Source organism: Chlorocebus sabaeus, chromosome 18, assembly GCF_047675955.1.
Source record: "Chlorocebus sabaeus isolate Y175 chromosome 18, mChlSab1.0.hap1, whole genome shotgun sequence".
In the NCBI taxonomy this organism is placed as follows: Eukaryota; Metazoa; Chordata; class Mammalia; order Primates; family Cercopithecidae; genus Chlorocebus; species Chlorocebus sabaeus.
The window spans coordinates 64,938,925-64,962,513 of record NC_132921.1 but is presented as its reverse complement, the minus strand read 5'-3'; the positions used below and the strand labels follow the sequence as shown (position 1 = coordinate 64,962,513).

General features: G+C 41.3%; 1 protein-coding gene across 1 annotated transcript; it reads right to left on the bottom strand.

Annotated features, from left to right (window-relative positions):
* Positions 1–1,370: 1,370 nt before the first annotated feature.
* On the bottom strand, positions 1,371–18,678 carry LOC103222701 (myosin regulatory light chain 12B). Its single transcript, XM_007974531.3, has 4 exons — positions 18,294–18,678; positions 6,912–7,110; positions 2,231–2,392; positions 1,371–1,879 (listed from the first exon to the last, which is right to left on the bottom strand). Exons 2-4 carry the CDS (start codon positions 7,093–7,095, stop codon positions 1,707–1,709), a joined length of 519 nt encoding a protein of 172 aa, XP_007972722.1. The 5' UTR covers positions 7,096–7,110; positions 18,294–18,678; the 3' UTR covers positions 1,371–1,706.
* Between the last annotated feature and the right edge of the window lie 4,911 nt (positions 18,679–23,589).

Here is a 23,589-nt window from a genome sequence, read left to right as displayed (position 1 = left end):
TGATACTGCACATGGATCGTCTCCCAGCAGAGAAAGCAGTCTCACAAGGGCAGCATCCTTGTCTGTCCCACCCGTTATCCCCAACCCTTGCAACAGTGTGGGGCACAAAACAGGTGGTTGACAGTGGTTCAGTGATCATCAAGATTATCCCACCATATTTTCCTGTTTCCTGTGAAACACACAGCAATTCTCCACCTGGTTTTGTGACACTTTGTGGTGACTTTAAGCTTCTAAGTGGAAAAAAGAGCCAGATGTGGATTCTTGTATTTGTTAGATCTTGGGCAGGAGCTTCAGTCTAAACCTCAGGTCTATTAATATAAAGTAGAACTGATACCTCAGAGACCGAGATTAGGTAATGTGAAAGTTCATGAGCTGTCCCCTCATTCTGATGATAAAAGGAAGCCCAGGCTAACTGTTAGCAAGTGAATACAGACCGGCCTACTACCCCAAGTTGTAAAGCACGCATATTAAACAACATATAAATGCTCTGGTGCTAAGCAGATAAAATACCATCACAATACTTTTAGGAGGAGAAATCGGTATTGAACAATGTTGGTTAATTTTTTAAAACTGATTTTTTCCTTTTTTAGATTGTTCTCTTTATTCTCATACTTTGGCCTTAAGGATTCTAAATGCTCAGAGCAACCTTGTCTTTCAGCTTTCTAGTCTATGTGTTACATGAACTGCTTTCAAACACACAATAGTATTATTTCAACCTGGGATAGAATTTTCTGAAATTGTTCCAATAATCAATTACCCCAAGATTATTTTAAATTTCAATAGTGACTACAGAATTGTATCATAATAGAACAGAAATGTCCTGACTCTTTTAGGCATTTGGGGCTTTTCATAGACAGTACCGTGCTTCCAGCACTGCGAGCTCTGAAGTTAGGTGCTCTAGGTTGGAATTCCAACTCTCATGTCCTAATAGTTACCCTGATCAACTATTCACCTATGCTAAGCCCTCCCACTTGAAATACAAGGCTAATAAAAATCCCACAAGGCTGCTGGAAAGATTCAATAAAAACCGTGTAGGCACAATGCTCCACATACAGTAAATGTACAACTACTAATCTTCAGAATTTTGCCTCTTCTCAGAATCTTAGATGAATGCAATGTTTAATGTTTTCCCAGATATATTTATATTTATCATTTAATAAACATCTGACTAGAAGCATGAAAGAAACAATGGCATAACTAGTTTGCACTGCATAATAGTGTTAAAGGGTACTTAAAAGTTCTGAAGAACACTGTCCCATACATGTGAAAAATCAATTTTACCATAAAACCTGAGTCATATGAAGTTGAAAACCTGAAAAAAGGACTACCCGCACCTATCACTCATTTGTTTAACTTGCCATTACACTGCATTTGAGTCAGCATAATCTTTATTTCAAAATAACATTTTTATTATATAAAAATGTAAAAATCCAGCAAAACCAGAAATACGAATATATTTTTCTGGGCTTTCACATTTCTTGATTTTTATTCGCGATCTCTTTTTCAATACAATTTACACCCTCATCCCCATTTCCAGTCTGATTATACAAGTGCTAAGTGGCAGAAAGGTCTGGAATAAATACATCAAAAAGAGGCAAAGCTGTGAAACTAAGTTGCATGCAACAGGTTCTATGAGGGTGGGGGAAGTGTCTGAGAAATAAAACAGAGTAAGACAATGTAATTGGAAGGTTTTAGCTAAAGTTCTTTCAGTCATCTTTGTCTTTTGCTCCGTGTTTCAGGATGCGCGTGAACTCGATGTAATTGAAATTCCCCTTTTTGTCAATAGGTGCTTCTCTGTACAGCTCATCCACTTCCTCATCCGTAAACCGATCCCCCATGGTTGTCAGCAGCTCTCTCAGGTAATCTTCCTGAATGGTGCCTGGAAGGCCACAGAAAGAAGAAAGCAGTCATCACTACTTCCTGGCACTTTAACGGTTCATTTCTAAGCTACTCAATCTTATAAAATATTTCAGAATATCCGTATCTAGAAACAAAGTAAGTTAGTGAACTAAGGCTATATGAACTATACCATTATGTTTTCCAATTATTCTTAGAGTTCTGTGTTAATATTAGATCAAATCATTTAAAAGCTCAGAAACAGATCATATACTTACAAAATTATTCTTAAGCAAATATTTTTTCAAAGGTAAAAAAAGAAAACCCTTTCTATTTCAAGAGAAGTACTTCATATAGTCTGGAATGAGGCTGGGCATAAACAAATAGTACTCACCTGTTGCTTCTTCATCAAAGCAAGCAAAAGCATTTCTGATGACATCTTCAGGATCTGTGCCATTTAACTTCTCACCAAACATGGTGAGGAACATGGTGAAATTGATGGGCCCTGGTGCCTCATTCATCATGGCATCAAGGTATGCATCCGTGGGATTCTTCCCTGTTAAAAATGCACATTTTAACATTTAAAGACAAAAAAATCTAACTTCAATAGTTATTTCACTATTACTACGCTCCCCAACATGTTTTAAAAATTTACATCATTTGACACCAATTTTTCAATTAACTTTAAGAACATTTTAAAAAGATTATTTTTGACAACTTAAAAATATTTGATACATCATTATAAAAATGTATTCCAGGTTTACACTGAACGCTATTTATTCGTTTATGTGAACTTTCTCTTCATTATTTTTCATTAAAAACAAAACAAAAACCTGAAGCCAGGCAGTGCCACATTATTACAACTTTTTTTTTGGGGGGGACTACAGACATGTGCCACCACGCCCAGCTAATTTTTTATTTTTTGTAAAGACTGGGCTTCACTATGCTGCCCAGGCTGGCCTTGAACTCCTGAGCTCAAGTGATCCATCTGCCTTGGCCTCCCAACGTGACAGGATTGCAGGTGTGCATCACCACGCCCAGCCTATATCCTGAATGCTGATAACATCAATGGTTCATCAGGGGAGTCGGTTCAATAGAGTCATTCAAAACAATCTAAATATTCACATTTCCAGTTGTGGTACGGATGCCCATGAGTTGGTATGCTTCAAAGTTGTATTTATAAGTTGGCCATTTAAGTTTAAACTATTAGCATGGTTTTGAATTGGGAGCTTATTTTGAACAATGTTAGATATCTTCAAACACTGTTTACACATGTCATTGAACGGTGGTCTTGTTTGGTATTGTTTGCAATGGGAAATCTTAATCTCCATCCCAAGTGTGAACAGTTCTTTTAGTGCAGCGGTGAACTCCCCTGACCTTTCCCTAGGAGCTGGAAGAAATCTCCCTGGAATGGCCAGACATGGTGGGAGTGTTTTTGAGGCCCCACAGTGTGGGGGAAGCAGCACTGAACCAAGGGTCTGGAATACGGGGTCTGAATCCCAGCTCTACCACTGGTTGTGGGACACAGGAGGAAGTGGCAGAACTGGCACTCAAACCCAGTATTCCAGATCCTTCATCCAGTGCTGCCCTATGTAGAACTTACTTCTTTTTTAAAAAAATCTAACGCTGACTGGTTAAAGTTTGTATCTCAAAGGTATCTTCCAACATTAAGTTTATATGATTTTACATGAAAAGAATATCTATTAGTCAGATATTCGTATCTAAGGAAGCATCTCAAAATTACACCCAACTAAGCCAACGCTAGAATGACAATCAAAGCTACAATTATAGTTCATATGTAAGTTTTAACTCTGGGAATTTGGGTGAAATTTAAACATCATCATGTTGGCATCTATTTCACTGCATTCCAATCCTACCTGATTACACTTACTCAATGCTCCAATATCAAAATTAGCCCAAAATTAAACTCAAGATTCACTGAATAAGTTAAAGTAGCTAAAAAGATCTACTTTCGGCTGGGCGCGGTGGCTCACACCTGTAATCCCAGCTCTTTGGGAGGCCAAGGCGGGCGGATCACAAGTCCAGGGGATCAAGACTATCCTGGCTAACACGGTGAAACCCCGTCTGTACTAAAAATACAAAAAATTAGCCAGGCATGGTGGCGGGTGCCTGTAGTCCCAGCTACTTGGGAGGCTGAGGCAGGAAAATGGCATGAACACAGGAGGCAGAGCTTGCAGTGAGCTGACATCACGCCACTTCACTCCAGCCTAGGTGACACAGCGAGACTCCATCTCAAAAAAAAAAAAAAAAAAAAAAAAAAGAAGAAGAAAAAAGATCTACTTTCCTACCTCCAGATTTAACCCAATCACTTGCAGCATTTTTGGGGGGGAAGAAAAACTGTAACCAAAAGGTGTGAAGAGAACTCTAGGGTACAAAAAGCTACAGGGATTTAAAATGAATTGGTTTAGGCTAACCACTTACAGACCCGCTCAAAACACGCAATGTAATCTGTTGATTTGAAAGGTAAATACGTATCTTTTGAAAATTCATATTTATTTCAATTGTTATGGGTACACAGGAGGTGTATGTATTTATGGGGTACATGAGATACTTTGATACAGGCATATAGTGCATAATAATCACATCAAGGTAAATGGCACAGCCATCCCTTCAAGCACTTATCATTTCTTTGTGTTACCAACATTCCAACTATACTGAGTTATTTTAAAATGTACAATAAATTACTGCTGACTGCAGTCACCTTGTTGTTCTATCAAATACTAGATCTTATTCATTCTATCTATACTTTCGTATCTATTAACCATTCCCATTCTTCTCCCCACCCTTCCCAGTCTCTGATAACCATCCTACTTTCCATCTCCATGAGTTCAATTATTTTAACTTTTAGCTCCCATAAATGTGTAAGAACATGTGAAGTTTATCTTTCTGTGCCTGGCTTATTTCACTTAATATAATGTCTTCCATTCCATCATGTTGCAATGACAGGATCTCATTTTTTATGGCCGAATAGTATTCCATTGTACATAAGTACCACATTTTTTAAATCTGTTCCTGGTGATGGATACTTATGGTGTTTTCAAATCATGGCTGCTGTGAATAGTGCTGGAATAAACATGGGAGTGCAGATACCTCTTCAATTATACTACTCATTTCCTTTTTTGGGGGTATGTACCTAGCAGTGGGATTGCTGGATCATGTAGGAGAGCTCCTATTTGTAGTTCTCTGAGGAACCTCCATACTGTCCTCCACAGTGACTGTACTTATTTACATTCCTACCAATAATGTATGAAGGTTCCCCTAAAAAGTAAATATATATGCTAAAGCAAACTAAATATGGCCGGAGAAAGACTCCGTACTTCTCATCTGAGTCCTTGTGGATGAACTATAACCTAGCTTAATAGTCCGACAAGATTGAAAACCTAACTTAGGAGTACGAGCCTGTAACAACTGCTAAGTCTTGGCCAATCCCAGCAGCCATACTTCAACCATTCATACACTGCTGAGTGTTCAAACCATGTTCAAAGAAGCCCTATGCCGAGCCGTAATCAATCCAGCCATTCCATACCTCACTTCCAACCTCTGTACGTCATTTCCCTTTTTTTGTCTATAAATCTTCTTCTACCATGTGACTGTACTGGAGTCTCTGTGAATCTGCTGTGATTCTAGGGGATACCTGATTCACAAATTGTTCATTGCTCAGTTAAACTCCCTTAAATTTAATTAGGCTGAAGTTGTTCTTTTAACACATATCTTTAAAAGGATGGATTTCTGCAAAACAGAAGGCCTCAAAGACAACCTCTGACTCTACCACAACTTGTTCATTCAACAAATATCTATTGAGCATCTATTATAAGCAGAGTATAGACTTGAGAGTCCAATCTTTGGAAGACGGCGAAGTTCCTCAATTTTCCTCAGAGGCCTTCTTCAGTACTGACTTGCCCAAGAATATACTCAGACATTCTGAATGTGAGAAACACTAGGTTATAATCTCACTGCAAGTCAACAAATAGAGAATAAAAATCTTTGCTTCTACTCTCACCTTGGATAAACAAAAGTTACAAAATGTTAACAATCAGTGAATATAGCTAAAGATGTATAGGTGTTCACTATAACGTTCTTTCCACTTTTTGTAGGCTTAAAATTTTTCAAAATCATATGTTGGATAGGAATAAGTACACACCTGAACTTTACTTTCAATGTGTTAGGAGAAATAATCAAAATCAAAAGTTAGAAGAATAAAAGCTAGCTAATCATTTTGTAGGCATTAAAAGAAAAAAAAAAAAAAACCACCCCCCCCCCCGCCCCCCTCTTTCTTTGCCTTTTTGGCCAGTCAGCCAAGCAGTAGGACAGAGTGCAAAGTCTCACTGTAGGCCATCCCTGACCCGCTCCCAGCCTGCCTCGCCCCCTCCGCTTTGGCCTATCAAGGTCTCCTTTGCCTGCAGTTCCTTGACTCCCAACTGTAAAATAACTGCTGACTCTGGGCAGAACATGTAGGATGCTGCCTCCTGTCCTTCTTTTTAAGATCAAAAGAAACAATAACAAAATCATAAAAGGAATATTAACACCCATATACCAACATACAAATGGCTGTTTATGTGTGCTTTAAATCCTGTATCTTTACATTTTCTTTAGTTATTAAAAAAAGTCATACAAAATATTGTGAAAGTCTTCTTCACTGTTCCCTTTTCCAGTCGCACTGCCCCTCCTCCGCAGAGATAACCATCATCACTTACTGTCACTCCTTGTTTATAACCCGTACTCAACCTTTATTAAGTATATTATTTAGCTATACTTATTTGAAACTCTGGTATTTTGCTGCCTAGCCATGCCTTGGCTTTCCATTAGAGACCTAAAAAATTTAGCTAACAGGAACGTTAGTCTACCTGGGCACAGCATCTGCCAGGTCCCCAACCTTATAGGCTTATCTCCATATGACTGGCCAAGCCCCAAAATGGCACCTCCCACACCTGGAAATCTCTCTAGAAGCCTTCTGAGACAAGGAGAGAAATATTTGTACATCACACACAAACATGATTCATAAAGAGACAAATTATTATTTTTGGGAAAATACAAATAAAGAATATAAAGTCTACCTAGAGAAGCAAGCATATCATGCAAATCTTCCTTGTCGATGAAGCCATCTCTGTTCTGATCAATCATGTTGAAGGCCTCTTTGAACTCCTGAATCTGTGACTGGTCAAACATGGCAAACACATTGGATGTTGCGCGCTGAGGGCGCTTCTTGGTGGTCTTGGTCTTTGCCTTTTTGCTCGACATGGTGGTTGTTTAATTCTGGAGTTTAAAAAAACACAAAAACATAAAACAAAAAAAAAACCCCAAAATTATAAAACAAAGCAAAAACAGAATACATAACACCTAAAGTTAGTATGTAAAGATATCAATATGGAATTATTACTTCAATTGGATAGGAATAAGTATGCAACTAAACTTTATTTCCAATGGGACAATTAAATGACTGAGTGGAAAAAAAGCAGTTTTGAAACATTAAGGAACAGAATTTGCCAGACACCAGTGGCTCATGCCTATAATCCCAAGACTTTGGGAGGCCAAGGTGGGAGGATCACTTGAGACTAGGAGTTCGAGACTTGCCTGGGCAACACAGTGAGACTCCCATCTCTAAAAAACAAAGAAACACAATAGAAATTATTGATGTACCTTCTCCTAAATTTCAGGGGACCGATTTTTATGAAGTGAGACTTTAAAATATCTAACGATAGCTAGCATCTATGGAGTACTTACTCTGGCCAAGCACTGTTAAGAAGGCCCAGGGCTTCCTCAAAGAGAAAGTCTCCAAAGTTGATCTCTTACTCTGACAAAGACTGTCCCCATTTAATCCTCACAACAGTGGCCTATGGTAGGTACTCTTATTCCCATTTTACTACCAGTATAACATAACCTCTCTGAGCCTCAATTTTTCATCAGTAAAACATGATATCTACTTCAATGCAAAGAACTAAATGAGATAACATATGTAAAAAGACTAGTCATGTTCAAAAAAGGTCTCATCTTTATAAATATCAAACCTACCCTTTCATCTTTCTAGCTATCCCTGCATTTCCCTTTTCCCTTGACAAGACTTTCAGAATACCAGTCTGATGCTGAACTGTCATTTTTCCTTCTGTTTTTTATTTTAGAGATGGGGGGTTCTCACTATATTGCCCAGTCTGGTCTTGAACTCCGAGGCTTGAGAGATCCTCCCAAACTGCTGGGATTACAGACAGGAGCCACCGTGCCCAGCCCCTTTTCTCTTCTTCCCAATCATTTCTCGATTCTCTGTAATATGGCTTTGGTAGTAGCCTCCAACACTCTACTGAAAGCCACCAATAATTTAAATATCAAGCAGAAAAGACAGTTGTCATTTCATTTTTTATGTGCAGTTTTATATAATAAATAACACACAAAAATACCATCAGCTCTGGAGTTGGGAAGTCGTAAGTTCAAATCTCAGCTCCACCATTATTAGCTACATATAACCTCTGAAAACCTACATATCTGAGCCTAACAGCTTTCAGTGAGTTCTGTGAGTCTTAGCAAATAATCAAACTCAAGGGTGGTCTTAGGACAGCCAAACTTGAAACTGCTGTCAGCAATGATGGTCTTGCAGACTGTTTCCGTAACTTCCCACAATGTGAAAACAAATGACTAGACAGGTCAATGATCGAGCAGGGGGATTTGTGGACCTGAGTCTCCAGGACTTCCAGTATTGGGATTTTTTATATAAATTTATTGTCTACTTCTATTTCTTCAAGCTAAAGAACACGCACAGGGTGTTTTGAAGCTGGACTTAGGGGTGTAGTTTTGAAGTACACCAGCCTTACAGTCCTTACTCTAACATTCCAACTCCTCACCCTCCCCACATACAAGTCCTAAATAAATGTTAATTTTCTTCTCTTCCCTGTAACTTAGTGTTATTTGACCTTAGTTATATCGAAGGTTAAATCAGAGACAGAATGTAGTCCACTAACAAGGCATTTGATTATGTTTTCATTCCTGTTCACATACCAAAACTTATAAGGTTCATTTTTTTTTTTTTTTTTTTTTTTTTTTGAGGCGGGGTGTAGCTCTGTCGCCCAGGCTGGAGTGCAGTGGCCGGATCTCAGCTCACTGCAAGCTCCGCCTCCCGGGTTCACGCCATTCTCCGGCCTCAGCCTCCCGAGTAGCTGGGACTACAGGCGCCCGCCACCTCGCCCGGCTAGTTTTTTGTATTTTTTAGTAGAGACGGGGTTTCACCGTGTTAACCAGGATGGTCTCGATCTCTTGACCTCGTGATCCGCCCGTCTCGGCCTCCCAAAGTGCTGGGATTACAGGCTTGAGCCACCGCGCCCGGCATAAGGTTCATTTTTATGCTAAAAATTTTGACTCAATTTCTTCAAGATAGTCAAGTACGTCTGAAGGCAAAAATGTTAGTTCTTTCTCTCTCAGTATCAGCAAGTCGTTTTTGTAATCAAGTTATTTAGAAAAAGTTCCCAACGAGTTAAACATTTATTTTTAAAAACTAATCAAGCCAGGCGCGGTGGCTCACACCTGTAATCTCAACACTTTGGGAGGCTGAGGCCGGAAGACTGCTTGAGCCCAGGAGTTTGAGACAGGCCTGGGCAACAAAGGGAGACCCTGTCCCTACAAAAAAATTTAAAAATGAGCCAGGTGTGGTGGCGCATGCCTGTGGTCCCAGCTACTACTTGGGAGGCTGGGGTGGAAGGATCATTTAAGCCTGGGAGGTCGAGTCTAGTGAACCGTAATGGTGCCCCTAACCTCAGCCTGGATGACAAGACACTGTCTCAAAAAATCAAATCAAATCAAATCAAAATCAGTCAATTGTATCATGCTACTTCTACAGTTAACCCAAAAATATACTATATTTAAACATTTTTGAAGTTTAGTCCGAGTTCTCTAAGAAGCTGATACCAAGATAGAATTAAACACCCAAGGATTTTTATTAGGGGAAATGCCTGTGAGAAAGAATATGTAGGTAGTTAGCCTGATAAGGCTAGAAGAGCCATCACCATCTGATGGTGATGCCCAAGAAAAGGAAACAGAGAAGGCAATTTGATGGACGAGAACAAAAAACAATTCACTAACTGGTCCTAATCAAAATATGTTAGAGCAGATAAAGGCTCAATGTGGTAATACTATATTTTAAATTTGTTTCATACTTCATTTAAAAAGTGGTACATTTATATATGTATATGGTACCTATAAAACACACACACAATATCAGCTGAAAAGTGAGGCAAAATTGCATCAAAATAATCAATCTGAAGGGAACTCTGGCCCCCAAAAAATTACCACCCTCTCTCCTTCCCTTCTGAAGTAAGTATCTTGGCTTCCTCCACCTTCTCACTTCCCACTCACTTTTCAACCCACCACAATCTGGCTTTGTTTTCTACTGCAACTGCTTTAATTGCCAAATCTGGTCTAAATCTTCTTGGATCAGTCTACTGCATCAAACTATTTTATCCCTCTTTTCTTTGGAGATTCAGCCACTGTTAGCCTGGTGCTCCGTAACAGTAGAAATGAACTTTCCTAAGTGGAAAGGGTCCCAACCTTGAAGAACTTATGCTCTAATGAGGAAGACTGATTATGTACAATGGTGTATTTGACTTACTCTAGCTCAGTTCTCCTATTTCTAAGACTTTCTCCTCCATTTCCCTCTTAGATGTTTATCTCCACTTAAATATTCATGTTTCCCAGTATTCTAGCAGCACATGGTTTAAAGTTCTTTTCAGTCTTCATTCCTTGGATGATCTCATCAACTTTCACTGTTCTGACAACACCTACACCTCCCAAATCTGAACCTCCAGGCCTGACCTTTCCTTGGAGCCTCGGACTCACACATCCAAATGCCTGTGAAAGGCACCCATCTGGATACACCGTAGACACTCATAATCAACATGCTGAAAACTCAATTATCTCCCCGCTCCTGAACTTTACCATCTTTGTTTCCAATCATCTACCCAGTAGCCAGAAACCTAGGAGTCACCCTCCCCAATCCCTCTCCCTGATGAACCAAGCCCTGCCTCTGAGAAATATTTCTCAGAGATGCTCATCTTCCTCATTCCTCTGTCACCACCCTAAACTGGATCCCCATTATCTCTTGTGTAAAATATTTCTATGGTCTTTTCACTATCCCCTTGCCTGTCGGCTCTCTCAAAACTACCCTTAGGTTTCTAGCCAGGGTTGTCTAAAATATGAATATGACCTCATCATTCCACTTTTTAAAATCTTCTTTGGCTCTCCACTTCCTAAAAGATAAAGTACCAAGTTCCTAAACACGGCGCATGAGTCTTCCTTTCCCTACTCTAGAATGACCTTTCCAGCCTCCTCTCTAGTCATTCCCTGCTTTGTACTTTTCCTTTAGCAATACCAAACTGCAAATGTCCCCAAGGTACCATGCCATTTCTTATCTTGTATATCTTTGTTCTTGCTATTTTTCCAAGTCCAATTGCCCTGATCTACTTCTCTGCCTTAGGAACAGAGAGAGAATTAAAGGTCTACTCAACTTACAGCTACTACCATTTATTAAGTGACTCATGCTGGAAACATTATGTACATTAACTGAAACATGCCCCCCTGCCAAGTGAAGAAACTGAAGGTCAAAGACATTAAATAATCTTGCCCAAGGTCACCTCGCGGCAGAGCTAGGATTCAAATCCCATTTGTTACGGGTTGTTTCTCCCTGTATATTTTCTACTTCCTACGAAATACTCTTCTAATTATTTTGAGTTTAGCATAAAATTTTTAAAACTTGCCATGCCACCAATATAATTCAACACTGATTTCTGAGCACCTACATTCCTCTAAATGCAAATCCTAGACAAACTGAGTTTTCAAACCAAGTCAAACTATACCAGAGACACCAATGTACAGAATAGAGTTGCAATCAGTAAACGAAATGTGAATGGCACTGCCTGGAATTGTGCAGTGTAGTAGTCCTGGTTGGGTTTAGTCAGGTGGCAACTATCACTCATGGCTTTCCTTTGAAACTTTGATCTAGGACTGTCCAATTTATTAATGTTTAACCAAGAAGCATTCAAAAACAACAACAAACAAAAACACAAAAAACCAACCCAACCCTTAAAGACAGAAAATAGCCATACAGAACACAGCACAAAATGAATGTAATAACCCTCAATAGCAGTAAAAACACTTCTTCCTCCCTCTGCAACACTGTTACTCTGATATTGCTATAAATTTCTAATATAAAGTGAACTAAAGGATGTAAGTAGTACTCAGAGGTTACATCAAAGGCAGGCATGTAGGAACTGATACAGCAGTCCCTCCTTATGTGAGGGGATACATTCCAAGACCCCGGTGGCTGCCTGAAACCAGGGAGAGTACCGAACCCACACAGTTAGCCCTCCATATCCACAGGTTCCACATTCAGATTCAACCGAGAACCCACTGTTCGTTTATTTGGAAAAATACAAACAAAAAATACAACAATAAAAATACCAATAAAAAATGCAGTATAAAAACTATTTATATAGTATTTGCACTATATTAGGTATTATAAGCAATCTAGAGATGATTTACAGTATTCAGGAGGATATGCGTAGGTCATATGCAAATACTATGCCATTTTATATGGGGGACTTGAGCATCTGCAGATTCTGGTATCTGCAGGAGGGTCCTGGAACCAACCCTCTGCAGATCCTGATGAATGACTACATACACTGTTTTTTCTTATACATACATACCTATGATAAAGTTTAATTTATACATTAAGCACAGTAACAGATTAACAATCAAATAGAACAATTATACTGTAATAAAAATTATGTGGATGAGATCTCTCTCTGAAAATGTCTTACTGTACTGTACTCACTTATTTTCAGACCTCAGTTGACCACAGGTAACTGAAACGGAGGAAGCAAAACCATGGACAGTGGAAAGCAGCATCATATAAGACTACTGTATTATGTATTATAGGTGGCTGTGGTATCAACATACTTAGTTGATAATAAAAATGTTTGTAAAGTCACTTGCAGTACTGACATGCAAACAGAAACATGGACACCATCATCATGAATAAGCAGAAACTGTCTATGTACTTCAGCATGTACGGCTCTACCGAAGCCTGGGGAAGATGCTCACAGAGCACATTCTGTTAGCTACCTATGATCTCCTCACCATTGCTTTGAGGCTTCTTCCTTCAAGTATCTGAAGTCAGCTAGACCAAGTAAATACGGCTCCTAAAGCAGTTAAATCCTCTGGTTTCAATCTTGGCTGCACATCAGAATCACCTCAGAAGTTTCAAACAAGTGATGCCTGTAGCTTCAAGGTAATGGAAGGTCTGGGGGTGGAGCCCAGGCATCTGTATTTTCAAAAATGCACCAGGTGATTTCAATGCACACTGAAGGTTGAGAACCACTTAACTTGTTAAGTTAACCACTTAGACCACACTGGATGTTTATGCATCTAGCTGCCCTTAGTTTTTCAATGTTGTCATTATGGTTTAATGGAGATGTTGGAGACATGGATTCTAATTCCAGTTCTATCATTCACAAGTTGTATGACTGCTGGTCATTTCGGCTTTCCCAGGCCTCATTTTCCTCATCCATAAAGTAAGTGTTAAGTAGATCAGAAGTCATAACCTGGCAGCTACCCAACTACATGCAGTCTGCACAGAGGTTCATTTAGTAATCCGCAGGGATGACCTTTAAAATGCCTCTTTTAAAAACTGAATTAGTTTGCCAACATTTAAAAAACCTGAACATTTTACGTAACCTAAATTTCAGATATTTTAAACAACTATACAATAAGGAATCACTTGACCAGCATCCCGGAAATCCCTGTAGGTCATAAGTGTTCAACAAGCAATCCCCTCTACTCCCTCCATCTCCTTATCCCAGCTGGTATTAGTTTGTTATCTGTCTGGCCCTCAGAACATTTCACCTCTGGTCATGGTGGGAGCCAGCTTCCCAGAAAGCCCTCAACAATTCTCATGCCCTTGTGCACCCCTCCAACAATGAAAAGTGTTGACCTGCGTAACCAATAAGATACTGTGACAATCAGATATTGTGGGCCGGGCGTGGTGGCTCACGAGGTCAGGAGCTCGAGACCATCCTGGCTAACACAGTGAAACCCCATTTCTACTAAAAATACAAAAAATTAGCAGGGCGTGGTGGCGGGCGCCTGTAGTCCCAGCTACTTGGGAGGCTGAGGCAGAAGAATGGCGTGAACCCGGTAGGCGGAGCTTGCAGTGAACCGAGATTGTGCCACTGCACTCCAGCCTGGGCGACAGGGCAAGACTCCGTCTCAAAAAAAAAAAAAAAAAAAAAAAAAAAAAGATATTGTGAAATGAGGGTGTTTGGCTTTGTCATAATACACCTTGCAGCTTTTTCCCTGCTCTGTCTTGGATCACTCAATCTGCGGGAGCCAGGTCCTAAAGACACTCACATAGCCCTGTGGAGAGATCCATGTGGCAGGGAATTGAGAGTTCTTGCCAACAGCCAGCACCAACTTGTCAGCTATGTGTCAGCCATCTTGGAGGCTGATCTTCCTTCAGGCGACTGCAGCCCCCGCATGCCACCTCATGAGAGACCCTGTGTCAGAACCACCCACCTAAGCTGCTCTGGCTCTGACCCTCAAAAATTGTTCAGTTTCTGAGGTGCTAGGTTTTGGAGGAATTTGTTATACACCAATGGAAAAGCTACAAAGCCACTGTCTCCTTGACCTCTTTAATGTTAAAATAGGGCTATGCCTTTATTTCAGAATTATAGTCACAGTCCAAGTTCCAAGGGACCACAGTCAAGTCTGCATAGCACAGGGAATTTTCTATTTCTGAAGAGAAAAGTTTAACTCCTTCTACTCAGTTTCCATTCAAGTTCTGTAGGTTCTTTTTACTTCCTCAACATTCCTATCACCACCATCCTATTCTTTCGGCTGAATTCCTCTGGCTCTGACCAGCAAATCACTTCCTGATTTGCTAGTTATTCCTGCTTTCTAATTAGAGCCTCAAAGCTCTGTCCTTTTTCCTAAGTACTAACTGAAAACCTGGTAGTATAAAGGCACCACTCAAAAACGAGATAATTGAGGAGGGGAGGGAGGAGCTGGTTTTGTGAGCAAAGGATGATAAACAACTCAAATTTTAACTGGGCCACAGTAGAATGCTAGTAGAGGACAGGACTCTGAGGGGGTCTTGTTAGCAGTGCTGATGTGTGAGCAGAGGCACAAGGTAAAGCCCTCAGAGTAGATGAACTCACACAGAAAAGCAGAGAGTAGTTCTTGGGCTAAAACCTAAGGTCATTTTTACTCCACCTCATCTTCTTCAAGGTCTATCAGAATCTTTAGAAATTTATCATGGATTCTTATGGTTATTACTGTAGTCAAGATGAATGTTCTAATTGGAAGACTCAAATGACTGGACACATAAGCAACAGTCTGAAAACAGCAGTCGTAAACAGAATTTAGTTTATATCAAGTTAAAATACTTTCGAAATTAACCTCATATACCTAATGACATATAATTGTTTTTATGCTGCATATTTAGGCAAAAAAGATAGCTCCATAAATTATTAGAAGTATTTTTTTTCAAGGAGTCAAACTCAATTTTTTCAACTTTTTTCTTAACACCAGGGAAGCATTTCCCCTAGTACTCTACATGTATTTTAACACTTACCACATACATGTAACACCGACATTTCTTTCTCTATTATAGGTTTTATGATCATTCCAGTTGGCTGCAAACTTTCTATTCTGAGCCTCCCATATCATTTTGTTTTACTGCAGTGAAATTTATATAGTCAAATGTACAAACCTTAATCAGTTTTTATAATGTGTATACCATGTAACTATCACTCCCATTAAGTTACAAATGTTAACATTGTTCCAGAAAATTCTCTCCAAGTTAATCACCATCTCCCATAGGCAACCACTGTTCAGATTTCTATCACCATACATTAGTTTTGTTTTTGAACTTCTTATAAACGGAATTGTATAGTATATATTCATATATATGCCTGTCTTCTTTCACTCAATACAATGTTTTTGAAATTCACACCTCTTACTGGGTTTATGGCACAAAGTTCACTGTAGCCTTAAACTCTTGGACTGAAGTGATCCTCCTGACTCAACCTCTTGAGCAGCTAGGACTACAGGCATGAGCCACCATACACAGCTACTTTGCAAGGAGGGGGTGAGGGGGGTAGAGACAGGGTCTCACTATGTTGCCCAGGTTGGTCTTGAACACCTGGCTTCAAATGACTCTCCCACCTTGGCCTCCCAAAGCACTGGGATTACAAGTGTGAGCCACCATGCCTGGCCATATTCATTCCTTTTATTGCCTTCTGCCTTTCCACTTCGGACTGTGGAACTTAGTAGTGTGCCTTGCACATGGCAGGTGCTCAAATAATCCTAGTTAAGCAAATACATATATATATATGTATAGATATATGTATAGTATATATAGCTGTGTATAGTGTGTATATATAGTTCCTTCCTGTAACAAACAGAATTACACATACGTGTTCATTACAAGGTAGGTCCCGGATCTGAATTCCAACATGAGGCTTTTCTCTATGGTCTACCTATGTTCCAGTCTCTTCCCCAAGAGATCCCTAAGGAAACTTAGCAGCTACCCACTGCTCCATACCTGGAAGAAGCAGTACTAACCAGGGACAATAACTGAGTGCTAAAGATGTGCCAGGCACTGATTTAAGCATTTCGTATGTATTAACACATTTAATCCTCACGACAACTCATCATATAGGTACTGTTATCATTCTCTTCTCTCAGATACGAAAATCAGGGTAAAGAGAATAAACAACTTGCCACACCGCTAGAAATGGCATAACTTAGAGTCAGGATCTGTACTCAGGAAATCTAGCTCCAGAGCTTGAACCACTAGCCAGTAACATCCTGCATACAGGCAGCTGAAATTCTCTACCATGAAAATGTGGATAGCTGGGAGTAACAAGCAATGATACCCCAAAGTTAATGTGTGGCGTGAGGAAGGAAGATCCCAAAGATGCTGGCAAAAAGGGTATGATAAACTCATCCCCAAATATACCTGGAGTCTTTGAATCTTGGGAGAAAGGGAAAACTAGCCCCATGTTGGGGCTCTACATTTCTGTTATCTTTCCTAACCTTAGCAACTCTCGTCTGGGGATCTGTCCTTTAGAAGTTGCAGTTCATCTTGTCCAAGCTTAGTCTCATCAAAGCATAAATGAACATCGAGTCAGCCATCATAAAAGTTGTTTCACTCAACAGAGCCTAAACAAGGCAAAAGCTGTGCTCTTAGTTATGAAGTCCAGGAGGGTCCACCACCTTGGGCAAATTACCTCACCTCTCTGGGTTTCGTTTTTCTCAGTTATAAAACGCAAAGACTTCACAAGGTAATCTATTAGGTCCCACTGAATCCTAAATGCTTTGATTCTTCTCTTACCAAAAGACCATGCCAAATCTACCTTCAACTAAAGTGGCCAAATGAATCCTCTAAACATCCCTTTCTTATTACTCGCTTAGTGAAGACTCCAAAATTACTCTCTATGGCTTCTTACATAACCTTTTCTTTCTCCTAAGTTTTCAAGACATCCATAAGAAGGTCCCACTTACCTATCTACCCTTATTTGCTACTATTAGTCGTTGTAGTTCTGTTCCATACCCGCCGGTATGGGTTCCATACCCCACGGTCTGCTTTTCACAGGAGACAATTCCCAGCTTTTGAGTTTTGCTCTTGTTACCACCTCCCACACATCTAGCCGGAAACGCCAAGTTCTCCCTCCTAGGGCTGAATCCAAGGCCTTCAGTGAGGTCACGATTCTTTTCCAAGTAACCTTTCCCTATTTCAGTTAATTGTCCTTTCTTCAGTCAACACGAATAAACTAAACCTTTACAAGATGCAAGACACACTAAGCAAATTACAACTCTATGTAAATCATTACATTTGAGCTTGTATCAACCACACACTCGGCTACCGGCATGCTAATAGCTTCCTTGGCAGCTTCACCTTAGGCAAGACCGTGCACTACGAGGCTCCTGCACCCTCCAAAGCATCTAGGACAGTGTTGGGCACAGGGCAGGTATTCCACACGAACACGCCCGTGTCTGCCCTAACCCACCACCAAGGCCCGCCGCTGCGCCGGGAGGGCAGGCGTTGACCCCGGGGCCGGCGGGCGGTCCAGGGCCCAGGTGTGTGAGGTCAGCCAGGTGGTGGAGGGTCGACCCACGCACCGCCGGGCCCCGGCCACCTCTCCAGCAGGGCGTCTCCCCTGGCCGGCTCCATCGCCTGCAGCCTCCCGGCCCCCGGACTTCCGGGCTAGGGCCTCACCGCCAACCCTCCTCCCTCCTCCCTCCACCTCCGGCCCCATGCCCCCTACTCAGCCAGCCTGACAGGTCCCGCCGACGCCTGGCCGCGCTGGGGCGGGGTCCAGCCGCAAGCGCGCGACGGGAGGGGGCGCGGGGACACGGAGGCGGCCCGAGGGGTCTCGCGAGCGGAGTCGAGCGCCACTCACCCGGCGCCAAACACCAGAACCGGGGTCGCCCTGCGCGAGACGACGAGCGACAGCGAAGAGCGTTAGGCTGTGGCCGGACAGTGGCGGCGCCGACACTTCCTGCCTGAAGGGGCGGAGCGGAAGGCGCACCGGAAGGCGCGGCTGGACCAAGTGGAACGGGGGTGCGCAGAGTGTTCGCGCCCGGGCGCGGTGTCTGTGTGTCAGCCGAGCGGCTGGGCTGCTGGGGCCGGAGTCTTAATTGCCCTTCGCCGGGGTCTTAATTGCCCTTCGGCCTGCTCGGATCCGCTGCGATATAGCGCCGGCGCTGCGGCGGTCGCCGGTAGCCGGGCCCCCGTCCCCCGCTCCTTTGGCAGCTCCGCAGCCCTTCCGCATTCCTGGCCGGCTGGGCGCGGCTGGGCCGGGCGCTGGAATTTGACCCGAGCGGGCCGCGATCAGCGGAGGATTTGGGGTACCCTTTGACCCAGGCGGGGCGCGATCCGCCGAGGATTTGGGGTCGCCTGGCGCCGAACCCTGAGTTGCCAGATTTAGCAAGTAAAAGTACGGTTCTTCTAAATTTAAGTTTCAGACAAGACAGGTTTTAGGGTTCGTCCCATGTAATGCTGAGAAGGTGAGGGCGGCGCCTGGGCGGATTCTTTTCCGCTCCAGAATCCCTTTCTCTTTTCAAACCGCATTCCAGCCAGAGTTAAATCCTTTAACCTACTCCTCTCTGCTTACCTTCATAAGGTTTACGGCCGTATGAGGCTACGGCCACAGCCTATGGCTGTTTCATTCCTCTTTTAGCGACAAGAAAGTTTTATTCAAACTACTTTCTTTCCTTTATCAAGAAAATGGCAACGCACACACATACATGCACACACAAAGAAAAACACGCAGCTGCTGGGCGCGGTGGCTCACGCCTGTAATCCCAGCTCTCACGGAGGCAGAGGCGGGAGGATAGCATGAGCCCAGGAGTTCGAAACCTGCCTGGGCAATATAGCGAGACCCCGTTCTCCACAAAAAGGAAGAAGAAAAAAAAAGAAGAACACGAAGCTAGGTTTTTCAGGTTTTGCTCTAGATCGTGTTTGTGGCTGTGTTCTTCAAGATATTTTCCCTCACCTTGAGGTAATCTAGCATTACTTCATCAAGCATTACTAAAATAGCATTACTTCAGGATGGTGGAGGATTGGCAATCTAATAGCAAATCTTTATTGAACTCTTGTTACTGCCTTAACATGTGCTGCATGCTGAGAGATGAATTCAAAGCCTCTTAGGGAGTTCATATTCTAGAACTCTTTGATCAGAAATTCTTAGAAGGGAGGGAGCTTGTGTTCAGCACTCTATAGCAGTTCTTAAACAGTAGCACGCCTAATAACAGGACTTTAGAAAACATTTTTGAGCCTCAAAACCGGGTATTAGGATTCAGTGAGTAAGGGGTGGAGGATAATTCGAATTTCTGGTAAGCACACATGATGCTGATGCGGTGGTCATCATCCCAGCAGCACAGTTCTATATCCAGTTCATAACTGTATGTATTTTCTTGATAGTGTTAGAAAATCAATTGCTGAAAAGTCACACCTGGTTCTACAATATTTACCCTTTCCTTAACTGTAGTCTAGGTTTTGGTTCAATAGTTTAAATAATTAAAAAAAAATAAGTTTCTAGAATTGTGCTGTCCAATACAATCGTCACTAACCACATGTGGCTAAACTTAAATTCAGTTCCTCAGTTGTATTTGATACGTTTGATACCTGGAATGCAGTGGCTATTCACAGGTGTGATCATAATGCACTACAACCTGGAACTCCTGGGGTCAAGCGATCCTCTCACCTGAGCCTCCCAAGTAGTTGGGACTACAGGTTAGAGACACTGCACCAGTGCGTCTGGCAGTATTAGACACATCTTTTTTTTGAAACAGTCTTGCTCTGTTGCCCAGGCTGGAGTGCAGTGGCTCGATCTCGACTCACTGCAACCTCTGCCTCCCGGGTTCATGCGATTCTCCTGCCTTAGCCTCCCGAGTAGCAGGGACTACAGGCGTGTGCGACGACGCCCATCTAATTTTTCTATTTTTAGTAGAGACAGGTTTTCACCATGTTGGCCAGGATGGTCTCAGTCTCTTGTCCTTGTGATCCACGTGCCTCGGCCTCCAAAAGTGCTGGGATTACAGTCGTGAGCCACCGCATCCGGCCAGTATTAGACACATTTTAAGTGCTCAATAGCCACGTGTGGTTAGTGTCCTTATTGTATGGCACAGAGAGCATTTCCATAATTACAGAAGCTTCTATTTGACAGCACTATTCTGAAGAAATAATTCTAAGGTACATTGTTCTCTCTAGATGCAAAAGAAAAGCCTATATAGGCTTTATTCAATCATTAATAAAAATGTATTCACTAATGAAAATAGCTGGATAGCTAAGTATCTATCATTGGAAAATTGTTAATTATAGCATACCCACGTCAAAGATAATTGAAGTTAAGAATGGTTGAAAAACCAATATACTTAAAACAACAGTGGCTATGCCAAAACATGAGATATAATTTTAGTAAATGAAAAAACAAGTTGTAAACTCATTACAACTGTAAAATGTATGTGGATAAACATTGGAGAAGTCACAGTTCCTGCTATTTGAGCAGACACAGAGAAATCTAGACTAAAAAGATATAGGGACTTGGAAGATGGAAAAGCAAGTGAAAATGGAATAAGCAGCACGGGGAAAACGGCATTTCTTCAGTGCGGGATTAGCTACAACAATCGCTTTATGGACAGAAAAGGTAAGCAAACATGACTAACGACTTGTCAAATCTGGGGGCGTCTCATTTAAACCTTCCCATACTCCACTGTTCTGTGTTGGACACTATTAACCTCCTTACTCTTGACATTAACTAGGTTTCCGTAAAACTGTTTCTGTGGCTCCATTTACCTCTCCAAACTCTGATCATTATCTGATCCTCAAGTCTAGGTGTTAAACCTCTTGCTGTCCTTCCTCTTTTCACTTTGTAGCAAATGGTTTCCTTTCCTTCTCAATTTGCTTTTACTTTTCTCTTATGCTCAGGCCTTCCTCCTTTCTTTCCCAGGAGCATTCAATTCCTGCTCTCAAGTCATAGGTTCTTTCATCAAGTAAAATTTGGGGCCTGGAATCCAAATGACCATATCATATGCAGGTAGATTTTTTTTTTTTTTTTTTTTTAAAGACAGGGTCTCGCTGTCACCCCAGGCTGGAGTGCAGTGGCACAATCAGTTCACTCCAGCCTCGGACTCCTGGGCTCAAGCAATCCTTCCACCTTAGCTTATGGAGTAGCTGGGATCATAGGCACCCGCCACCATATCTGGCTAATTTTTCTCTTTTTAATTTTTATGTAGAGATGGGGTTTTGCTTTGTTGCCCAGGCTAATGTCAAACTTCTGGCTTCAAGCAGTCTTCCTACTTCGACCTTCCAAAGTGCTGGGTTTACAGATGTGAGCCAACATGCCTAGCCAGATCTTTTGAAATGGTTTGTTTCTTTCATCATGGAAACTTTTGAGACTGATTTTTCAGTCAAACACACCATTGAAATGGATGCTTTTACCTTTCTATTGGCAATCATTCTGTTTAAGCAAAGAATGGTATTACTAAATTAGGAGAATTATTTCATTCAGGGTATATCATTGTTCTTAATGCAAGTTGGTTCTTTGAGCAGTTATCTGAAAGGGAAACAGGAACCCTGCAAGAGATCATTTTAGTAGTACCTTGTTTTTCATATAGTGGAAACAATGTTATCTGTTCTTCACTGGAGATTTAACAAAGCATATGATAATTTTTTCTCTTGACATGGAAATTCAATTCAAAACACAAGATTTTAGCATCACGGCCATAGCCTGGAAAAAGTATTTTGGCTTAACCAGTGAATAAAATTCAGTAACAAAAGACAAAGAATGAAGGCAGGCTCTAAGATTCTAATGTTGAAGAGGACAAGAACTAGCTTTGACTAGTCTATCTATTCCTATAGCGTTGGCCTTCTCAGGTTACAGGATCTAGCTGATCTTATTGGCTGCAAAGGCCTGCTGCCCAGAAGGCTTTTAGTAATTGTTTACTGAATGAGGTAATGGTTTTGTCCAAGGAGAGTCATGATAATCATAGCATAAAACCTGAAGTTATTACAGTAATTGTCAATTACTCATCTTCATAGGCTAATTGTCAACTCTCTTCAACCAAATTTTTCTCCATTTTAAATATTTTAAAACTCATGAATCTTTGAGAGTCGGAGTTTTGGGCTGGGCATGGTTGCTTAGACCTGTAATCTCAGCACTTTGGGAGGCAGAGGTGGGAGGATCACTTGAGTACAGGAGTTTGAGACCAGCCTGGGCAACATAATGAGACCCTGTCTCTACAACAAACTGAGAAATTAGCCAGGCACGGTGGTGCATGCTTGTAGTCCCAACTACTCAGGTGGCTGAGGTGGATCACTTGAGCCCAGGAGGTCAAGGCTGTAGTGAGCTGTGATCGTGCCACTGCACTCCAGCCTGCATGACAGAGCGAGAGACCCTGTCTGAAAAAAAAAAAGAGAATCCTGAAGCCCTTTGAGAGTCAGATTTTTAAAGCTGAAAAAGAATGAAACTGTCTGCCACTCCCTGATTAACTATGAAACAGTTCTGCATTTCTGCAAATAGTAGAAGTTATTTTTAGGACTGAAATAATGACCTCACTTTCCCAGGCATGTAGGTTCAGCTGTTTTGATTGTGGGAAGGACAGGAATGTCCAAAACTCATACATGGACTCATGGTGAATCTCTGCAGAAATATCTTTCAATAGGCATTGTTGTGGTAAAGAAGAACTACATATAATAAAAAACCCCTGCATTGTATTTCCAGCACTTTAAAACATAACATTAAAAAATCTCTCTTTGGTAGCATTCCACAGAACCTTTAAGCCAAAATGGTTTTTAAAAATACGAAAAATTGAAATTACATTCAGTGACCTGGTCTAATTTTAAATAATCAGAAATTACAAAAATTTAAATAAAGCAGAAATGTTGGCAGGTATGTCAACCTAAGAACTTAAAGCTACGGAAACTATCATATGTATGCCAATTCTACAGGAAATTATTTTAAGAATTGGAAGACAAAGTGCAGAAAACCTGATTAGGGCAGTTAAAATTGGATATCCTTGGGAGGAGGAAGAGGAATGGATAGTAGAAGAGATAGGATTGTTAGGAAAATTGGAGGAAGAGAAAGCTAACCACCATATCATTTTCTAGGATTTTCCTCATCTACCTTTCTTTGGAAGATACAACTAAAACCAACAAAGGCCCAGTTTGGTAAATAAGAAGTTTAAACAAGTAAG

Bases quoted from the DNA above. Each gene is read 5' to 3' on its own strand.
- LOC103222701 (XM_007974531.3), bottom strand. From the start codon at position 7,095: ATGTCGAGCAAAAAGGCAAAGACCAAGACCACCAAGAAGCGCCCTCAG. The intron at 2,393-6,911 runs GTAGACTTTATA...CATTTTTAACAG, and splicing joins TGATATGCTTGCTTCTCTAG to GGAAGAATCCCACGGATGCA. The intron at 1,880-2,230 runs GTGAGTACTATT...GTGGCCTTCCAG, and splicing joins CTTTGATGAAGAAGCAACAG to GCACCATTCAGGAAGATTAC.